Source organism: Xenopus laevis, chromosome 9_10L, assembly GCF_017654675.1.
Source record: "Xenopus laevis strain J_2021 chromosome 9_10L, Xenopus_laevis_v10.1, whole genome shotgun sequence".
Classification (NCBI taxonomy): Eukaryota; Metazoa; Chordata; class Amphibia; order Anura; family Pipidae; genus Xenopus; species Xenopus laevis.
The window spans coordinates 122,539,577-122,560,810 of record NC_054387.1 but is presented as its reverse complement, the minus strand read 5'-3'; the positions used below and the strand labels follow the sequence as shown (position 1 = coordinate 122,560,810).

Sequence of the window (21,234 nt, the reverse complement as noted above, 5' to 3'; positions counted from 1 at the left end):
AACAGCCCCCACCAGCCCACTAAATACTGACTTTCTATGGTACTTTATAGCAGCCCCTCTGGCATTTGCCAGAACCCACAGATTGCCAGTCCGGGCCTGATGGTAGCATAGGTATTCCCCTGTACTAAGCACAATTCTGCAGGAACAGCCCCTAAATTTGCTCATAGTCTGTACAGAGATATACCATAAAACTATGGCAGCATAGGTATTCCCTGTACTAAGCACAATTCTGCAGGAACAGCCCCTAAATTTGCTCATAGTCTGTACAGAGAGATCCCATAAAACTAAGGCAGCATAGGTATTCCCTGTACTAAGCACAATTCAGCAGGAACAGCCCCTAAGTTTGCTCATAGTCTGTACAGAGAGATACCATAAAACTATGGCAGCATAGGTATTCCCTGTACTAAGCACAATTCTGCAGGAACAGCCCCTAAGTTTGCTCATAGTCTGTACAGAGAGATACCATAAAACTATGGCAGCATAGGTATTCCCTGTACTAAGCACAATTCTGCAGGAACAGCCCCTAAATTTGCTCATAGTCTGTACAGAGAGATCCCATAAAACTAAGGCAGCATAGGTATTCCCTGTACTAAGCACAATTCTGCAGGAACAGCCCCCTAAGTTTGCTCATAGTCTGTACAGAGAGATCCCATAAAACTATGGCAGCATAGGTATTCCCCTGTACTAAGCACAATTCTGCAGGAACAGCCCCTAAGTTTCCCCATAGTCTGTACAGAATGATACACTGGCTCTATGGTTCAGCACAATATTAGGGTTACAAATGAACAATAGGCTAAAAAAACCTTCCTTAGGTGAGTGGTGCGTATAAACCAATAGAAATTTTAACCTTCTTATTTCTGCATTTAACGGGACATCCAATACTTTATACACTTGGTCAGGACAGTAATGTGCAGCACTTGCCAGGCAACGAGCCCAATTGCTGTGCCATGTGCCCACTGGGTTATATACTTTTTAGTGCGCCTCTGTGGGAACAGACTTGTGTATTGTTCATTCATTAATTAACTGGTAATTAGACTATTACCCGTTGTTTAACATAAGCAATCAGAGCTGTGTAGTTTAAAGGGGAATGATTTGCAGCAGTGCCATTCTCCAAGGATTGCAGCAGGCTTTTTTTTTTTTTTGTTACTACTGCTGCAGGCTCCCCCTTGTGGCAGAACAGAGAATCACTTAATAATCAATGGATTGGATTAGACATTTCTAAAGAGAATTCATCAGGGCTCACTTCCCTGGCATGTCTACTACTTTGTCCTGTTATAAAGGCCCTCGGTTATAGGGGCCCTTTTAACCCTACGATTTCCATAGTTCCTTTCCCTTTATCCGGCTTGTGAAGCCACGATGCACTATTGCTTTTCTTGCCAGCGTGGCTTCCCAGGCAAAGTATTCAAAGCTTCCGGCCATATTGCAGGCCTTGGGCTGTCAGTGGGATGCTGGGAGTTGTAGTACAGCACGCTGAAGGATCGGGAGCAAAGAAGAAGAATCGGGAGTGGGCTTGATATTGTGTAAATATTATAAGGCCGAAACCTCCCAACTGTATTGCTTCTCTCTTTATTTTCTTAGTTCTGAGATGTTTTTGTACAGAAGATTTATCCAGAGATATTTATACATTTCTTATATAAGGACAAATAAAGTAGCTTTGGCTTTGCACAATGTCCGCGTGTTTTCTTCCCTGTTTCTCATTAGTTTCCTGTTCCCTAGTTTTCTGCTTGACGTTTTCCGACGACCCCTAAGCACCGCTTCCCAATAGCAGCCCCGAGTTCACTGAGCATGTGCAGTGTCACCGACACTCCTAACTCAGTCCAAGATGGGGAGCTACTCTGGACAGCTTTGAATGTCTGGATCATTACCTTTATAGGGCTGTACGTTAAAGGGGTTGTTCAACTTTAAATTAACTGTTAGTATGATATAAGAGAGTGATATTCTGAGACAATTTTCAATTGGGTTTCATTTTTTATTATTTGCGGTTTTTGATTAATTTATCTTTTTATTCAGCAGCTCTCCAGTTTGCAATTTCAGCAATCTGGTTGCTAGGGTTCAAATTACCCTAGCAACCATGCAATGATTTGAATATGAGACTGGAATATGAATAGGAGAGGCCTGAATGGAAAGATGAGTAATAAAAAGTAACAATGACTATAAACGTGAAGCTACTTTTTATTACTCATCTTTCTATTCAGGCCTCTCCTATTCATATTCCAGTCTCTCATTCAAATCAATGCATGGTTGCTAGGGTAATTTGGACCCTAGCAACCAGATTGCTGAAATGGCAAACTGGAGAGCTGCTGAATAAAAAGCTAAATAACTCAAAAACCACAAATCATAAAAAATAGGGATGCACTGAATCCAGGATTCGGTTCGGGATTTGGCCAGGATTCGGCCTTTTTCAGCAGGATTCAGATTCAGCCAAAACCTTCTGCCAGGCCCAACCAAATCCGAATTTGCATATGTAAATTAGGATTTGGTTCGGTATTCAGCCAAATCTTTCGTGAAGTATTCGGGGGTTCAGCAATATCCAAAATAGTTGATTCAGTGCATCCCTAATAAAAAAATAAAAGCCATTTGTTTTTTTTAAATGGGGTCGGTGACCCCCCTCCCCCATTTGAAAGCAGAAGGAAAATCATTTAAAAATTATAAAAAAAGGAAGACCAATTGAAAAGGTGCTTAGTATTAGCCATTCTTTAACATACTAAAAGTTAACTTATATAGTATATACAACACAGCATGTTTTTTTTAGACTTTACTTCTCTTTTAAAAAAGGAGGAGTACTTTGGGGCTGGTCTGCTCACCTGCAAATTCAGGTCAAGGGCAGGTAAATCATTTCTGACCAGGTTGCTCTAGTTTCTTATACCCAGAACATTCTATTCACCTCTTATTTTCATTTTATCCTAGAATTCCGGATCCGCAGGGGTGGAGCCTATTTTTCCTTTAATAATTGAAATAAAATAGCTGCTAATCTTACCGTATCGATTAAAGGACTGTTTTTTTTGGCATTCAAGCTTTAATCTGAATTCAGTCCCAGAACAAAATTCACTTTTACATAAACTCAGACGTACAATTATTAACCCCTCCCCCTGGGAGAAGAAGAATAGAATTAAAAAAAAAAAATACTGTGTTCTTTGTTGTTTTTTATTCACATTCCCAACAGCCTCTTTTTTTTTTGTACTTTTAAAGAAAATAAACATCTTTTAGAAAGCTCGGTACACACAGTCTTCAGTGTGAAGCATTGGTTTTTGTTTTTTTATACTAAAAAGAACCCTATTTTTTTAACCTTTCGGTTGCCAGAAGCACGTTCAACAAGCACGTTGCTAGTCCCGCTGGCAGCAAAGGGGTTAAACATTTACAGTCTTTTCATATATTATATATATGCATATGTATACACACACACACACATATATATATACACACACACTCATAGCATTAAATGACGCACTATCCGCACTTCGACCCTCAACACATTTATGTACATCGGTAGCGGGAAGGAATAGGGAGTTTGTTACCTGAACTGGCCACAGGCTAAACTATGGTTGGGTTGGGGGTAGTGGTTTATTTGACATCTCAGAACCTGACTTGGTGACGACAGAATACGGCCTTGGATCGATGCAGATTCCGCACCTCTTCATTAACAACGGGATATGAATGGGTGGGAGGGAAACAATCCATGGGCCGCTTTTTTTCAAGGTCACTTATCAATCACAAAGGTCAGTGAGAAAAAAAACAGTATTTTCCGAAAAACACGTACATTGCCGTACCACAGCTGTGGCCATCTCTTAGCCCAACTTTCCCGTACCATTACCTACAGTCTGCCATCCAGACAGCTGAACTCCAAAGAGGAACCTAGGCCATCAATTGAGAAGTTCTCCTAAATCCACCAGTTGTGTGAGGGCATCATGTCCACCATCGGGCAAAGACAACGGTACAAACAGATCCATACAATGAAAGAACGGAGAGGATATCAAATGATTGAACTCAATGATCACATCTGGTTACCTTCGGTTCCCATGTCCCACCAGCAGAGTCTGAGGCCTTCAGGAGAAATGAGACCTTCAGGAGAAATGAGGCCATCAGGAGAAACGAGGCCTTCAGGAGAAACGAGGCCTTCAGGAGAAACGAGGCCTTCAGGAGAAACGAGGCCTTCAGGAGAAACGAGGCCTTCAGGAGAAACGAGGCCTTCAGGAGAAACGAGGCCTTCAGGAGAAATGAAGCCAACTGAGACCTGCTTCCACTATCCCTGTCAGTGGTGGGTTTCTTATGTGTCCATGCTCTGTGCTTGTCTTCTTCTGAAGTTAACGTCGGGTAAATGCTTTTGTCTGAAAACATAACTGGCTCCTAAGCCCTACCAAGTCCCAAAAGATTTCCCGTCACTCTGCTTTTTTAGAAGTCCGACCTTGCAAGGCCAACATAATACAGTTGACACGTACATCAAAGGCCAACGTTGTGTCTGGTGGCCGAGTATTGGAACACTACAAACAATGATGAATTTTTCTGGGTTTCATCGTATTTTCCCCTCATGGACAATGGCTGTATGTTATTTGACCTGTGTGCAGGCAGAAGCATGCGTCTTGAGTTGGCCTCACCAACCAAGGGTTGGAAATTGGTTGCCTGTAACAAGAATACTGGGCTCGAGGTGGCCTCCAGAAAGGTAGGTAGAAATATAAGACATACTGATTTCAATGGTAAAACCTGGGCTTGGCCAGCTTCCATCTTGGTACGCCATCACTGTTTCCTTGGTTGGTCCAACATGACATCACTCCACTCCCGCTTCTTGTCTCCATTCTGGAATTACCCACAATCCCTCTGAGACTTTTGACGTTCCTTATCCGCTGCAAGCCAGCACACAGGGGGGAACGTTTCCTGCACTGGCCGAGTCTGGCTCTGCAGCAGGTATAGCTCCGCCCTCCGCGCTTCTCTCACCTGCTTGGAACATGATGACAGTGCTGGGAGGTGAACGAAAGAACTTGGGGTGAGATGACGGTGACATCAGTGGAGCAGGCAGTTACACCAGGTGTTTCTGGAACACAAGAACAAAATAAAGAGAAGCAGAACAAATCAGGGCAATGGAAGACCATGTGCCATATTCTAATTAACAATGCAGTCTCTGACAGTTGCCTCTAGAGGGCAGACCTGCTCCGTAGAAATGCTTCCGGTAATGTTTTCTCCCAACTAAAACAGCCCTTAGAAATCAATGGGGGCTCACATTTAATGGCAATGTACAGAATGGTCTGCATGAATGAGTAGCTACTTATAGCTTTTATACCTTAAAGGGATACTGTCATGGGAAAAAAATTTTTTTCAAAATGAATCTGTTAATAGTGCTGCTCCAGCAGAATTCTGCACTGCAATCCATTTCTCAAAAGAGCAAACAGATTTTTTTATATTCAATTTTGAAATCTGACATGGGGCTAGACATATTGTCAATTTCCCAGCTGCCCCAAGTCATGTGACTTGTGCTCTGATAAACTTCAATCACTCTTTACTGCTGTACTGCAAGTTATAGTGATATCACCCCCTCCCTTTTCCTCCCCAGCAGCCAAACAAAAGAACAATGGGAAGGTAACCAGATAACAGCTCCCTAACACAAGATAACAGCTGCCTGGTAGATCTAAGAACAGCACTCAATAGTAAAAACCCATGTCCCACTGAGACACATTCAGTTACATTGAAAAGGAAAAACAGCAGCCTGCCAGAAAGCATTTCTCTCCTAAAGTGCTGGCAGAAGTCACATGACTGGGGGCAGCTGGGAAACTGACAATATGTCTAGCCCCATGTCAGATTTCAAAATTGAATATAAAAAAATCTGTTTGCTCTTTTGAGAAATGGATTTCAGTGCAGAATTCTGCTGGAGTAGCACTATTAACTGGTGCGTTTTGAAAAAAACATGTTTTCCGATGACAGGATCCCTTTAAGAGAATACTGGATTTCTATTGGTCTACTTAGAACCCTTTTTTGAGGAAGAGGCGCTACTGAACTACTGTGCTGCTCTATGTTATACATTAAACCTAGTGGTGTTTCCTCACCCATACTGTATATTGCTGGACTACAATTCACCAGCATCGGACTGGACCACTGGGATATCGGAAGAAACCCCGGTGGGCCCCTGTGGTCATGTCCTCTGTTGGGCCATAGGTACCACTGTCTGACACTGCCTAGTATACATATTATAAGGAGATAAAGCATGCTGGGAGCTGTGGTCCACCAACATTAGGGGTGAACGCCAACAGGACTCCCCAATAGAATCTTCCTAAGCCAATTAAAGGGGTTGTTCGCCTTTGAGTTAACAATTAGTATGATGTAGAGAGTGATATGCTGAGACAATTTGCAATTGGTTTTCATTTTTTATTATTTGTGGTTTTTGAGTTATTTAGCTCTTTATTCAACAGCTCTCCAGTTTACGATTTCATAAATCTAGTTGGTATGGTCCAATTTACCCTAGCAACCATGCCTTGGTTTGAATGAGAGACTGGAATATGAATAGGAGAAAGAATAATAAGAAAGATGAGTAATAAAGAGTAACAATAACAATAAAGTTGTAGTCTTACAGAGATTTTTCTTTAGATGGGGCCAGTGACCCCATTTGAAAGCTGGAAAGAGTCAGAAGAAGAAGGCAAATAACTCAAAAACGATAAAAATAAATAAATAATGAAGACCAATTGTAAAGTTGCTGAGAATTGGCCATTATATAACATACTAAAGGTTAACGTAAAGCACCCCTTTAATGCAGGGGATCCTCCAATGAATTGCACAATGATCTCACTATGTTAGATGCCAGCAAGACGGCTGATGTGGTGTTGACAGGCAGCATTCTGATTGGAGCATCCAGTAATTACGTAAGGTTCATGTGACGGACAGCAAGGGGCAACCTACCTTGTGTTTGGGGCATCGCAAGGAGAAATTTTCTTCGCTTAGTAAGCACCCTGCAACAAACAAACACATCCACGTGTCACCTCCTCCAGTTTCCATTCTCCTCCATAAATCATCACAGTATAGGTATAGGATCCATTATCCGGAAACCCCTTATCCAGAAAGCTCTGAATTACGGGAAGGCCGTCTCCCATAGACCCCATATTATCCAAATAATCCACATTTTTAAAAATGATTTCCTTTTTCTCTGTAATAATAAAACAGTAGCCTGTACTTGATCCCAACTAAGATATAATTAATCCTTATTGGAGGCAAAACCAGCCTATTGGGTTTATTTAATGTTTACATGATTTTTTAACAGATTTAAAGGGCATGTAAAAGCAAAAAAATAAAATCCCATTTTACTTTCTTTAATGAAAAAGAAACCTTTCTCCAATACACTTTAAGCAAAAAATGTGTACCGTTTTTATAAGAAACCGGACTGTATGCAGTGAAATTCTCCCTTCATTTACTGCTTTGGATAGGAATTGTCTGATAGTCCCTAACTGCTGAGCAGGGAAACAATCATACTTATGAACAGCAGGGGGAGCCCCCGCCTTACTTCCCAGCCATGCAGAACTCAAGCAGCTTTGTTTGTTTCCCTGTAGAGCAGTCGGCGACTGTGTCGAGATTTGTATTGGATTTTATTTTTGCCTTTACATCCCCTTTACTGTTTCCAACTCCAGCTGCAGGGACAAAGATCATGGAGCCAGATTTAAACAGATAAACTGGGATTCTATTTGGAGGATTATTTTGCTGAGATTTGGAGAACGTTTCTATTAAACAATACAAAAGCTATAAAATCCACATTAGATTACATGACAACACAGGCCCAGTACAGTCTGTATATTCTGATTATTAATCAGTCTTGTTGTATTGGCTTCTGGCAGATATTATTTGACTTGTGCTGTTTTGATAATTTATGACGATCCCTAAGCAGCCCAGACCACACTGAGCATGTGCACAGTCTTGGTCTTGCAAAGATGTTTAACAAAGTAACAAGATGGTGACCCCCTGTGGCCAACTTTGAAAGCATAAATCATTTGTTTGATTAGGCTTGTGGTGCAGTAAGTTCATGTTTATGTTTAGTATACAAAATACAGCATTTCTAGCCTTATTCTATTTTAGACTTTACTTCCCCTTTAAGGTATGAAGAGCCAAATTAAGGAAAGATCAGTTATCCGGAAAGCTCCAGATCCCTAACTGGATAACTGGTCCCATACCTGTAATACATGGTAATATCTTGGGATGGGGGACCTTTGAATCTGTAGATCCTGGCCAATGGCAGAGGGGCTGCTGTGAGTTGCCATAGACAGTCACTATTTATCGGGCTGACTGGGCCTCTTTGTATCTAAAATGCCAGGGTCTATTTGAATCCCTGATAATGACATAAGGGGACTTGGGGAGTCTCAGCAGTGATCAAGTTCTCTGCTCCACCACCCGCCGCATTCGCTTCACCTGCTCACGGCACATGAGACCTTGATAAACGAGCAGTGGGAAAATGGCAGCAGAGCCTCATTAACCCCTTGCCTGGCATGAACCCGCCGCATTATCTGCATGCAAGTCGATGAGACGATGCCTGAAATTGCCTCCCCTGACTGTCGCTTTGTATTTCCGTCGCTTAGAACGGTTCCCTGGTTGCCTTCCATTTGCAGGAAATGTCAACGGATGTTTTGGGAACAATAAAAATGGCACGAGCTGCAAAATCCCCAAATAGCTGAGCTTACCATTTCTTAAATATTTCACAGTAACCCCCCCCCCCATTTGATATAATCCCTAATGAGGGGGGGGTATCAATTAAAAACAGAAAATTCTTTAGAGCAGGCACTCAAATGAAGCCAATTTCCCACCAGGTTGTTGAATCAAAGTAAAGCAATTTATTGTGTCTACAGCCTTACGCGTTTCGTGTTACAAACACTTAGTCATAGGCTATAGGGGGTATCAATTAAAGGGATACTGTCATGGGAAAAAACATTTTTTTCAAAATGAATCAGATAGTGCTGCTCCAGCATAATTCTGCACTGAAATTCATTTCTCAAAAGAGCAAACAGATTTTTTTATATTCAATTTTGAAATCTGACATGGGGCTAGACATATTGTCAGTTTCCCAGCTGCCCCAAGTCATGTGACTTGTGCTCTGATAAACTTCAATCACTCTTTACTGCTGTACTGCAAGTTGGAGTGATATCACCCCCCCCAGCAGCCAAACAAAAGAACAATGGGAAGGTAACCAGATAGCAGCTCCCTAACACAGCTGCCTGGTAGATCAAAGAACAACACTCAATAGTAAAAACCCAGGTCCCACTGAGACACATTCAGTTACATTGAGAAGGAAAAACAGCAGCCTGCCAGAAAGCATTTCTCTCCTAAAGTGCAGGCATATGTCACATGACTAGGAGCAGCTGGGAAATTGATAATATGTCTAGCCCCATGTCAGATTTCAAAATTGAATATAAAAAAAATCTGCTCTTTTGAGAAATGGATTTCAGTGCAGAATTCTGCTGGAGTAGCACTATTAACTGATGTGTTTTGAAAAAAAACATGTTTTCCGATGACAGGATCCCTTTAACTCTGTGTTGTTACAGGCATGATGGTCCCACTATGGTCAGACTGTGCTCTTTAAACCCCCAATCTTATCACATTCATCTCAGCCTTTGTGTCTCAGGCTGGCTGAGCACAAGGCCTTATCACCTCTCATATCCCTCCTATTGTGTTATAATTCCCCAACAAAAAGCCAGAAGGGTTTGGCCTAGCATAATAGGTACCAATAGGTGTGTGGCATTAAGGAGAAACAACCCCTTAATAAAAAAAAACTAGGGATGCACCAAATCCAGGATTTGTTTTGGGATTCGGGCCAGGATTCGGCCTCTATCAGCAGGATTCGGATTTGGCTAAATCTTTCTACCCGGCTGAACCGGATCTGAATCCTAATTTGCATATGCAAATTTGGGACTGGGAGGGAAATTGCGTGACTTTTTGTCACAAAACATGGAAGTAAAAAATGTTTCCCCTTCCCACCCCTAATTTGCATATACAAATTAGGATTCGGTTCGGTATTCAGCCGAATCTTTCACGAAGGATTCAGGGGTTCGGCGAAAAAAAACCCCCTACATAGACCCCCCTCCCTCCCAGCCTAGCTGCCCCTCCGGACGAATGCCCCTAATTCTTTACTCACCCTTCCATGCAGATTCTGCCATCTTCAGCCTCTCTGTTAATCTTCAGAATGAGACCAGCGTTCCGGCAATTTTTGTGAGTTTCGGAGCATGCGCAGTTGTCGCAAACAGACATGCGCCGCTTCTCTGGTCTCATTCAGAAGATTACCGAAGAGATTAAGATGGCTGCCTCGAACTCCGCTGGACAGAATCTGCACGGAGGGGTAAGTAAAGAGTTAGGGGCATTTGCCTGAGGGGACAGCTAGGCTGGGGGGTCTATGTCGGGTAGGGTTTTTTTTTTTTAATTAAGGGGTTGTTTCTCCTTTAAGACAGGGTGACAGTTGGAGGATTAACTCACCTGCTTCCACGGCGCACGTGAAGTGGTAGCTCTGCTCGCATGCCTTGTGGCTGCAACCCACGGTGGCTCCTGGCCTCTGACACTTGGGACACAGCTGCAAGGCAAAACAGCCAATCAGAACCTCATTAAAATTCCATGAACATTGCGCCTCCCACTATAAAGTGCCACTGACACCTTAGAGACCTGGCACTCTTGCACATTTACTATGTGTTTTCCAAGGCAAAACGTATTCTTGTGCATTGCTCCAATCTGACAGGCAGGAGGCATTGCAGCCAACAAATAGGAATGACTCCTGTCTGCCTGACATTGCAGAATACATAGTCACTGGCATTTTTTGCAGTGATACCTCTGATCAGGAGCAGCTGTAACGTATGTAGCAGCTACATCACTCTTCATATGGTCGTTCCAAGAATCTTAGAATAGTCAGTACAGACTACGGAACTACACCAAGCCTTCCACGCATTAGCTGCAGCCCCTTCTATTGCATTAGGCACATGCACAGAGAATCCCTGCTAAAGGTTCCATGCAGTTTCAGCACATGACCAGGAGAGGGCACTCAAGCAATAAAAGTCATCTTTATCTCTCCCTTTCTCTGCCTGCAGGCCCATAAGGGAACTGTTTCACCACTGAGCCCTAATTGTTTGGGAAGGAGGGTATGAGCGTGCCTGTATTAGGCATTACACCACGCTACCTAATCTGCAAGTCAATGAGCACTCTCGCAAGCTGTCTACCCCTTTCTGCACTAAATTAAAAAGATGGTGCCTATAAATCTCTTGAACCATGTCCATGTAATCCCATACTAATCATTATCTTCTCTGTTCTGCCCATTTAATGCCAGTCTGCACGTGGTTTAGAAGCCTGCATTACGCAAATGCCAACGCTTCCTACAGAAACACGCTGTTATTGAGCAGAAGTTTGGTTCATTGGTTTAAAGGAATCCTATTTTTCCCAACAAATATTTCATGTATTCTTGCACTTCTATTTAGCACTGGGCTACATAATGTTGAATATTTTGTTGTAGATTTGTGGCATTCACCCTAACTGTCCTTCAGACTGGACTCCCTTAGCTCATAACAAGGTTACAGATATATAGAAACATTGGGGTAACAGTCACCCTGCTATAGTTCCAGGGGTACCCAGGGCACAAATAAGCACTCACCCCAAATCTCACCCTAACTGACCTTCAGGCTGGGCCCCCTTAGCTCATAACAAGGTTACAGATATATAGAAACATTGGGGTAATGGTCACCCTGCTATAGTTCCAGGGGTACCCAGGGCACAAATAAGCACTCACCCCAAATCTCACCCTAACTGACCTTCAGGCTGGGCCCCCTTAGCTCATAACAAGGTTACAGATATATAGAAACATTGGGGTAATGGTCACCCTGCTATAGTTCCAGGGGTACCCAGGGCACAAATAAGCACTCACCCCAAATCTCCCCCTAACTGACCTTCAGGCTGGGCTCCCTTAGCTCATAACAAGGTTACAGATATTTAGAAACATTGGGGTAACAGTCACCCTGCTATAGTTCCAGGGGTACCCAGTTTGTACATATGCCAAAACTGTGCCAACCGCTGCCTTGGCTTAACCACATGGGTGTACTAAATGCGTAAGCATCAAGTCCGCCTCCTTTGCAATTAGTTGTTTGTAAACAATTGCATCCAGTGTATATAAACAATACACCTCTGCAAGCCTTATGTCTGTGCAAAAAAACAACCCTTATGATTGTAAACTTTACATGCCCTGTGTCTGTAAACATAACAAACCCCATGTCTATACAATGAACACATCTCATAGTTGTGAACACTGCCTGTCTCATGCCTGTAAATATTCAATGGCTCTTTTCTGTAAAAAGGGGTAACCATATCTGTAAACAAAGTTTTTTATGTCTGTAAACATGTATGTTAATAGTACACAGCTCATATCTGTAAAACATGCATAACTAATATAATACCTGTCAGCATTACACAGATTGACTCAAAAACAGCACAGACCTTTTTTCTGTAAACAATAAACATCCAGTGATTGTAAACAGGACATCATTTACACTTAAGGTCTGTAGACAGTGCCTACCTCTTTTTGTTAACAACTACATGTCTGCAAACATTACACACCTCATAACTGTAGTTAAACAACAAAGTCTGAAAGCATTACATACCACGTTTGCCAGCAATACAGTACATGCCTCATGTCTGGAAGTACAATACATTTGTCATGTCTGTAAACTTGCACACCTGTGAACATTATAGACACTATTAAATGTCACGCATCTCGTGTCATTGAACATCCACTATTTGTCAGCATTGTTCACGCCATGTCTGTGCATTTCATGTCTGTCGCTCTTTGTAAACAACCCCAATGCCTCAGGTCTGCAATTCCAGTGCAATCTTTTCACTGCAACTATAAATATCCATTCTTAATGTTTGCAGTTCCGATAGATGGTAATATACAGTAGATGATAAACTTTACAAGCCTTGTGCCTGTAATTCCAATGTAAACTGTGTACGGTTATTGTAACCTTTCAATGCTGAATGCAGTGTTAAGTGTGAACTGCTACTGTAAACATATCTCATGCCTTCAACTGCAATATACAGAATTAGAATGTATGAGGCTCTAAATATTCCATGCTTCATGCTTGCTATTCCAGTGTAAACTTTGCACTGTAAACACCCTGTGTCTCACGTTTGCAATTCCAGTGTCTATGTCATGCCTGATATTTGCAATTCCAATATAAAACTAGATTGTAAACATTCCATGCCTTATGCCTGCAAACCATGTTCACAGTGATTATCTAAATTCCATACTTCACATCTGTACTGTACTGTAAACATCCCATGCCGAATGTCTGTAACTGCAAAATATAAAGTTTGCCCATAAACAATTCATGCATCATATCTGGATATCATATATCATATCTGTGTAGAAAGATTGTGCACATCCCTGTATCTAATGTCTGCACCTGCAACATAGCCTTTCAACATATGAACATGTTTGCAATTCCAGTGTAAACTGTTCCCTGTAACTGTAAACATATCATGCCTAATATTTCCAATTCTAACTTATGGTGTATAAGTTAGATTGTAAACATTCTGCAATTCCACTGTATAACATGCACTATGAGGTCAAACTGTAAACATTCAGAGCCTCACTTCTACTTCTACTGTAAAAATCCCATAGTTTGTGGTTGCAATTCCAGGGTTTATAGTGCAAGAGATAAAATAAATACTCTGTGAATCATTTCTGCAATTCTACTACATGTTGCACAACAAGACTGTAACTACTGCATGACTTGCACCTGCAATTCCATATTATAAAGTGCTCTGAGAATGGAGATTGTAAACTTTCTCTTCTTGTCTGCAATTACAATGGCAAAAAGTAAATTGAGACTGTAAACATTCCATGACTCACATCTGCAATGCCTCAACTATAAAATATTGGCTCACTGTAAACTTTACATGCCATGCTTTGGGAAGGATTAACATATGATGGGATTGATTTACCAAAGTGCAACATTTTGAAAAAATCTCCATGTTTTTTTTACCCATAATGAAGTGTTATTTTCCCAGAATGTTTGCTCCATTACAAGGGCTCTCTAATTGGTTTGTGCAAATTGAGTCACATTTCTTTGTCACTACATATATACATTATGTGCATGGCATCACAGGTGATTCCCTGTATGCAGGGTACCCCAGCTAATGGAACCCTGGAATTATCACCACCTCAAGGCAGGTGTTCATTTTGGGGGTCCCTTGTATCCAATATGCTACTCTGTCATAGTGAGCAAAATCTATGTGAGTCATATTCATGCACTGAAAGCTTACACATGCACATAAGGTTCAATTTTACGTTACAAGACAAGAACTCACCCCATTGGCCGCCATCTGAATTGCCTCATGGATGCCGTACAGCTTTCCTGCCACCAGGTAAACTCCGCTGGTCCATACAGCACACGCCTCATGAACCCAGTGTTCCTGGGTTTCCAGTTCCGGAAAAGGTGGCTCAAGGGTCTTGCTGCACGGATATCTCCTTGGTTTCTCAGTCTCTGTTATTTCCACCTTTTTGCTGCAGCAGTAACAGCTGGGCAATTTCCTCAACAAAGCTCGAGCACTGGTTCGTAGGTTGGTGTGATTACTTAAGTCAAGTTCCCCACTGTCCAAGGAAGGTGCTCTCCCACTACCCACTGTACAGACACTGTCTGACATTTTGGGAGTTTTCTCAACTGGCAACTCTCCTATTCTGAACTTATCCTTTGGCCTTAATTTTTTGTTAGGTAGGCAGTCCATAGGGTAATAAGGCCCACAAAGGTCCCCCAAGTCTTTGAAATTGGCAGGGTTCCGACAGAGGCAGCAGACAAGGCAACCAGAGGGCACCGCCTTACATACTAGTGGCCCTAGTTGCATTCTTGAGGAGAGAGGCAAAGTTCGAGAACTTGCAAATGAGGAGTGAGGAACTGAATGCATGATGCTTCTCTCCTTGAGCAGCCTGCTCTCTTCCACAACAGTATTTATTACCGTACAGGTTGTAGTATATTCATTCTTCTCCTCCACTTGAACGTAAGGTGAGAATGGTCGGACCCGACTTTCTGACCGCACTGGTTTAGCGGAGACATATTTCAGCTTGATTTCGGGTTCCTTCGGGCTTATGACAGGGACACTCTTTCTCCTACCTGTACGTTTGCTCCCTGTAGTTTGCTTTGCGGGCTTATTTTGGGGCGCACATTTGCGCTGCCTTTTAGTGTAACCATTGAAGCTAGCATACTTTGTTTTTTTCCTGGCTTGTACTTGAGAAGAGGATTCTTCCACTCTACTCGGAACACTGGAGGTCTCCTTAAGCATAGGCTTTTTGCACTTGTTGGTTTGATGAACACTTTCTGAAAGGGTCTTGTCTTTAGATGTCAGTAGGACAGAAGGAGAAGCCCCAATCTGCCTTTTTGATACATTTTTGGAGCTATTCAGGGCACCCTTGGACCTCCCTCTTCTGATTCTCCTTTTTGGAACTGTACTGAGTCTTTTTGCCTTAATGTAATTGCCCTCTTGCTCTGTCCCTCTATGTGTGCTAGTGCAGTGGAGGGAAGATGAGGCCTGTTTCTTTCTGTGCAATTGTGTTCCTTTTAAGGACCTACTGTTGGAGCCTCTGCAACTCAGAGAATGTAGATCAGGTGCTGACAGTGCATTGTTTTGACTTACCATCCTAGTTTCATTGTCTGCAGAGACTGAACTAAGCTCTCTCAGCTCTTTTCCTGGTGTAAGTGCATTCAGGTTATTGCCACCAACTGTCACAACATTGTATAAGCAAGCACCGAGAATACCCTGCTTCTTCTGATTTGGGGAGGTCATCTTTTGTACAATAGCCTCCAGTTTCAGGCCTCTGCCCTTTCTGGGAGGCAGAACTTTTGTTTTTACTGCCCCTGCATATGATGAACGGGAGGACACCTTTATGCACACCTCCGGTGTCACATGAACAGAAGGTGTTTTTAAGATGACCTTGCATGTCTTTTTTGCCGCAATGGTCACCTTGACCTTTTCTTTCTTCATTGCCCGAATCTTTTTAAATAAGTGAGGAGTCGGCTCTGATTTTTCCTCTGTGACATTTTTGCTGCGTAAGATCAGGTTCTTTTTTTTGGCAGGTACTGGGGATATAAAGTTCGGTTTCCGTTTCAGAGAATGCAGACGTCGGTCAGACACCTTGGCATTGCTCGGAACACCTGAGTTTGAAAGCTTCATGCGTTGTTTGACTTTTGGAATCAACTTGTACGTGTCTGGAACTGTGCAGTTGTTAGCCAAGATTTTCTTTAAGGATGCTCGCTTTTTAATAACCATGCTCATTCCTCTCTTTCCTTTCCTCCTTTTGGTTTGGAAGAGTTCCTGCTTCTTGCTGCGAGACCTCAGAATCATAGACTTTTCATCCTTGAGAAGCTCAATGTTGTTTCCTTTAGCTTTCTGACTGCTGAGCTTGCTTGGTGACTTGCTTTGAAGCATAAAGTTTTTTCTGTCACAATGAGATACCACTGCAGCTTTTCCACCTCTTCTACCGCTTTTGAAAGAGGCTGTTTCCTTTACATTGAACGCTCCCTTTCTATTTGTTTTGTCTTGATGGAGTGGTGGAGGCCCCACTGCTCCCCCGTTCACCTGGAGATCTGCCTTTGCAGTTGAAGACCGGGTACACATTCTTGCCAGCATTACTTCTACCGCTGGAGTCTTGGCCACTGGAACAATGGCCATTGTATTTGGAGCCTCCTCTTGTGCTTTCTCATTATCTGCCTTAGCTGTTTCACCGACAGGATTCTGAGCCACTTTGTCAGACTGAACCACTTCTACTGCTCTGCATGGATTCTTTTTACGGCAACGAGGCTTCCTCTCGAGTGGCTCTTCAGCTTTCACATCCAGCTGATAATCCTGCACTTTAAGGTCTTTTATTTCTCTGTCTGGGAGGGTTAGAGGTTCAAGTGCACAGGCTTCAGCATCCTCTTCATTCTTTTCTTTTATGTCCCCCACAGTTTTAATGTGTGTTATAGTGGATTCAAACCAACTTTCCACTTTAGACTCTGTGGCCACAGCTGGACCAAGTAGGATGATGGAGTGACCAGAAAGCTGAGATGGAGCTGAATTTTCTTTCTCCTCAAGGCTTGGGTTTTCTACAGACTCCGGGGTATTTATGGAAGATACAGTTTCCATGTCCTTTAGTGGTTTTGAAGGGGAATTGTCATAAATGAAAGATTTTCTATCTGAAAAATCACACAATGAAGAATAATCTTCTGGCTCCAGGTTGGATTCTTTTTGCGATGGGATATCAGGAATGTCTTGAAAGTCTTCTTCAGTATAACAGTCTCTAGTATCTTCAAGCCACTTCTCATTGTCAGTCTTACCAATGTCCGTGTAGGCCAAGTCTCCTGCTCCCTCCTTGTTAAACTCCTCACTGGAGTCATTTTCAAGAGGAGTTTCAACATCAGGAACATCGAGCTGACAGTCAATTTTATTATCCTTGACCTGGAATAAATCTTTTTCAAGATCTGATTCGTGCAGGCTAAGCTCTAAGTCTTTCCACCTTAGGCATGATTCAGTTATGTTTTTATCTGTCCAGCCAAAGGGATCCATTGTCTTTGAACAAGTGGTACTTGCAGATGTATCAGAGGAGCTGGTGTAACTGGCACTCGATGCTGTGGCTGTAATATTCTTATCAGAACATAAACTGCCAGAATTGACAAGGATTTTAGTCACTTCAGTAGTTTCTGGGGGTAATTCCTCCCTTTCAATAGACTTGTCGCTGTAACACATGTCTTGGTTCCTTGATTTGGCTTCTTCTGTAATGCTTTTCTTTAAATCTTCAGGAAATGTCTCTACATTCTCTTGGCCTGACCAGGTTTGCATTGCAGACTCCACACAAGCTGAGCTGTTTTCCAGATTTAAAGGAGATTTTGGGGAATCGTTACTGAGGACAGGGGAATCCACCCAGGCCTTCTCTGCTTTCTCGTTATCAATAGCATCTTGAAGGGCTATAATTTCAGTTGATAGCTCCTCCTGGGAAAGGGCATTGACCAATAAATGTGGGCATTCCCTCTCACTGCTTACCAGTTTAGCAAAGGTCTCCAGAGGAAGGCTGGCCCGGATACTTTGAAAAGAATCATCTGACTTTGTAGACATATTATCTGGTGAAGTTACAGAACAAGTAGAAATAGATTCTGGTTTCATTTTAGAATTGTTGGCCCTTGCCGGGCTTTGGGCTGAACCACAGTACAAATAGTTCCTTTCAAGTTGGTCCTCTGAGCCACTGAGATAGTCTGTATCTGGAATCTCAGTGTGCACAGACTGAGGGGTACCAAGTGCCTCAGATAAAGGAGTTCCAATCTGCTCAGAAGAATATGTGCTGTTTTCTGGGCTGCAGTGTTGCCCCTTTACTTGCTCAGGAGTCCTTGGAGACGCCTTGATCACTTTCTTCTGAGGAACTCCACTTTTAGAAAGAAGCAGCTGCTGCACGGTGTTGGAGATGTTTTCCACTTGGGATGTCAGAGCCGTGAGGCTTTGCAGGCTAAGATCAGACAGCAAGGTTTCTGGTAATTTGTCATTTTGCAGACTTTTACTCTGAGACTCTGGACTGGACGTTCCTGTGGGTGATGGATTTATAAGAGGCATGTAATGACTGTGGTCGGTCATGCTTAATGGAAATGTACCAGTGTTATGCTGCTGCTGCTGTTGGTTATATTGAAAGCTATCAAGGTTTGGCATGAGAGGAGAGGGAGTAGAGCTGTAAGATGGGGACCTGCCCACTGACCGTGCTGGTGAGTGGCTGGCACTGGGACTGAACGGCTGATAATACTGTTCTGGAGTTCGACTGGGAGTCTCTGATTGGCAGTAAGTTTGATTCTGTTGACTGTAGTGTTGATATTTGGCCATATTTTGGTAGTGCAGTGTCTCCTGAGCATGGTGGAGCTGTGGCTGTTCGTAAGAAGTCATTCGAGTTGACTGGTAGCCATGCATTGCTTGAACCAGCTGACCTGCCGCAGCCATGTTGTGGTCATGCTGAGGGTTGGAGGGGGCTGTGCAGCTCTTGTAAGTGTGGGAGACTTGGCTTCCCCCTGTGACTGTGGAATAGGTTGACGTTGGGAAACTCTGGTTGAAGTGGGAGGCTTGGGAAAAGGATAGAGGAGAGGATGGAACATTGTTCTGAACTTTCTGCCTGGGAATCTTGGCATAGGGCAGGGCCTGTTGCTGTGGGTGATGCAGTGAATGTGAGCGGAACGGGTTCTGCCCAGCTGGATCCTGGTAACCCCTTCCTTCCCCGGGTGTCTTTTTTATTAGGTTTTCCTCGTATTTGGTCCCACCCAAAGTCTGAGATTGAGCCCAATTCTGTAGTCCATCTTCCCCTGTATAATGTCCGGGGTACACATTACCCTCTGAGAAACTGGCAAAAGACACTCTTCCTTGCAGCTGCTGAACAATGATGTGCTTGTCGTCCCTGGGGTACTTCTCCCCCACACTGTTTTCATAGCCTTGGTAGGATGTGTGAGCATAGTAGTTTTTGGTCACCTCCCTGTGCCGCTCACAGTTGAGTGCCGGCTGACTTTGATGTCGGTAATTCTCCAGGCGTGATGACTCTTGTGATGTTGGTTGGTAGTTCTGTTGGTTGCCATGGAAACCACACCTTTCCCGAAAAGACTGCATGACTTGGGCTAGTTATCTGGAATGAGAGGGGAAAAAAAACAAAACAGGAAAGATTTAGATATAGGGATTTTTCTGCTCTTATGATTCTATCATCTACAGCCTGGCACTCGAGACTGCTTGCAGCACTCCTTCCCAATAAGGTTGGGTGCGCAGACTCTAATAAAAAATATATAGTGGAGGACTGATCTGAACATTACATTAAATCATGCACTATGTCTTTGTTCATTTCCATCCTATAGGCAAGGGGAGGGGGGAGGCACAGACACCGGCAATGGACTCAAGGGAAGTCTGTGCTTGATTCTTGTGCCAATTATGGGCGCATGTAACCTTGGGAACGCCACTTTGTCTCTCTTTCTGCTCCAGGTACCATAAAATTAGATTGCAAGCTCTAAAGGGCAGGGACTCTCTGTGCCTGAAGGATATATTTTCCATTCTGCAATAATTCATTTTTAAAATCAGAAGCAACACCTTCAAATATTAGAACAGTAATGATCAGTTTGACACTAAGAGGGAATAAGATAATAGGCTTGCCCAACACCAATCAGCATTAATTTATTTGATGATTGGTTGCTATGGGTTACTAGACCTGGACCAAACTCCTGCTCCTATTATTACATTCCCCTACACTTGACCCAATATTGCAGAAACCAGGCGTGGAACCTCTAACAACCAATTAGTATTTGGCATTTACCAGTCTGCAGTTTGAAGGCAGATTAGGAATTTGTGGAGGGCAGGAGAAGCACATTGGGGGGGGCATTTAGGGGGGGAACAGTTGGCAGTGGAGGGAGAGAGAGAGAATGGAGACCGGCAGCAGAGGGAACATGGAGCATGGTTAGTGCTGAGTGAGTGGGAGAACAGGGGACTGGGGAAAGCGGGTTGATGGGTATTCTGCCTTGGGTGCCACTGGGCACAATGAAGTCCTTGCAAGGCCCCAGATAGTTGTAATTGCACCGTATTAAGGACAACTCTGAAGAATTCTAATCCAACTTTTTTATATTATAGCTGCTATTTCATCAGTCATACTGAGCGTTCCAAATATCTGATAGCTTCCCACAGTGGTGTAACTAGATTTTACTAGGGCCCATAGCAAATAATTTTTCAGGCCCCCAAAATGTCTAGAGGTTGACCTGTTTTACCAATATTCATTGACATTTTATATGAATTAGAGCCTCATGGGGCCCCTATACCTCCTGCCCCCCCCTGCAGCCGCAGGGTCTGCTTCCTCTGTAGTTACGCCCCTGGCTTCTCAAATGTTCTCAATCCCTGTATATGACACACACATATTTCTGCACATATTAGCCGACCAACTGCCCACCTGGCTCCCAGCATCTTCATTCCACACGAGCCTACATGGAACACACGGCCAATCAACACACAGAGTCCATTTCACTGAAGGGAGCTAGGCCCATATTGCCTATGTATGTGTGTTCAAAAGAAAAAGCCAGGAGGTACCTCCCGGCTAAAAACTCGTCCTTCCCTGCGCGCGTTTCCCACAGGACACATTCACTCCACATCACACACGGTGTTTACAGGGCGCAGATTATTGGCGTGTAGAGACGGCCTGGGTGGCTGATACTGGCAGATCACCTCGTTCCAGTTTCACCACACGCGACAACCCAGGGGCTGAGAATATGCGCTCGCCAGATAGGG

General features: G+C 43.2%; 1 protein-coding gene across 3 annotated transcripts in view; it reads right to left on the bottom strand.

Moving 5' to 3' along the window:
* Positions 1–3,262: 3,262 nt before the first annotated feature.
* The window catches only part of rai1.L (retinoic acid induced 1 L homeolog), a 114,993-nt gene continuing 97,021 nt past the window's right edge, over positions 3,263–21,234 (bottom strand). For all 3 annotated transcript variants that reach the window (XM_018236626.2, XM_018236625.2, XM_018236627.2), the window contains exons 2-5: positions 14,293–19,600; positions 10,426–10,519; positions 6,880–6,929; positions 3,263–5,026 (exon numbers count right to left, since the gene is read on the bottom strand). In XM_018236626.2, the coding sequence (XP_018092115.1) occupies positions 5,012–5,026; positions 6,880–6,929; positions 10,426–10,519; positions 14,293–19,584 (5,451 nt within the window). In that variant the 5' untranslated portion in view covers positions 19,585–19,600 and the 3' untranslated portion in view covers positions 3,263–5,011. The remainder of the gene's footprint in view (positions 5,027–6,879; positions 6,930–10,425; positions 10,520–14,292; positions 19,601–21,234) is intronic.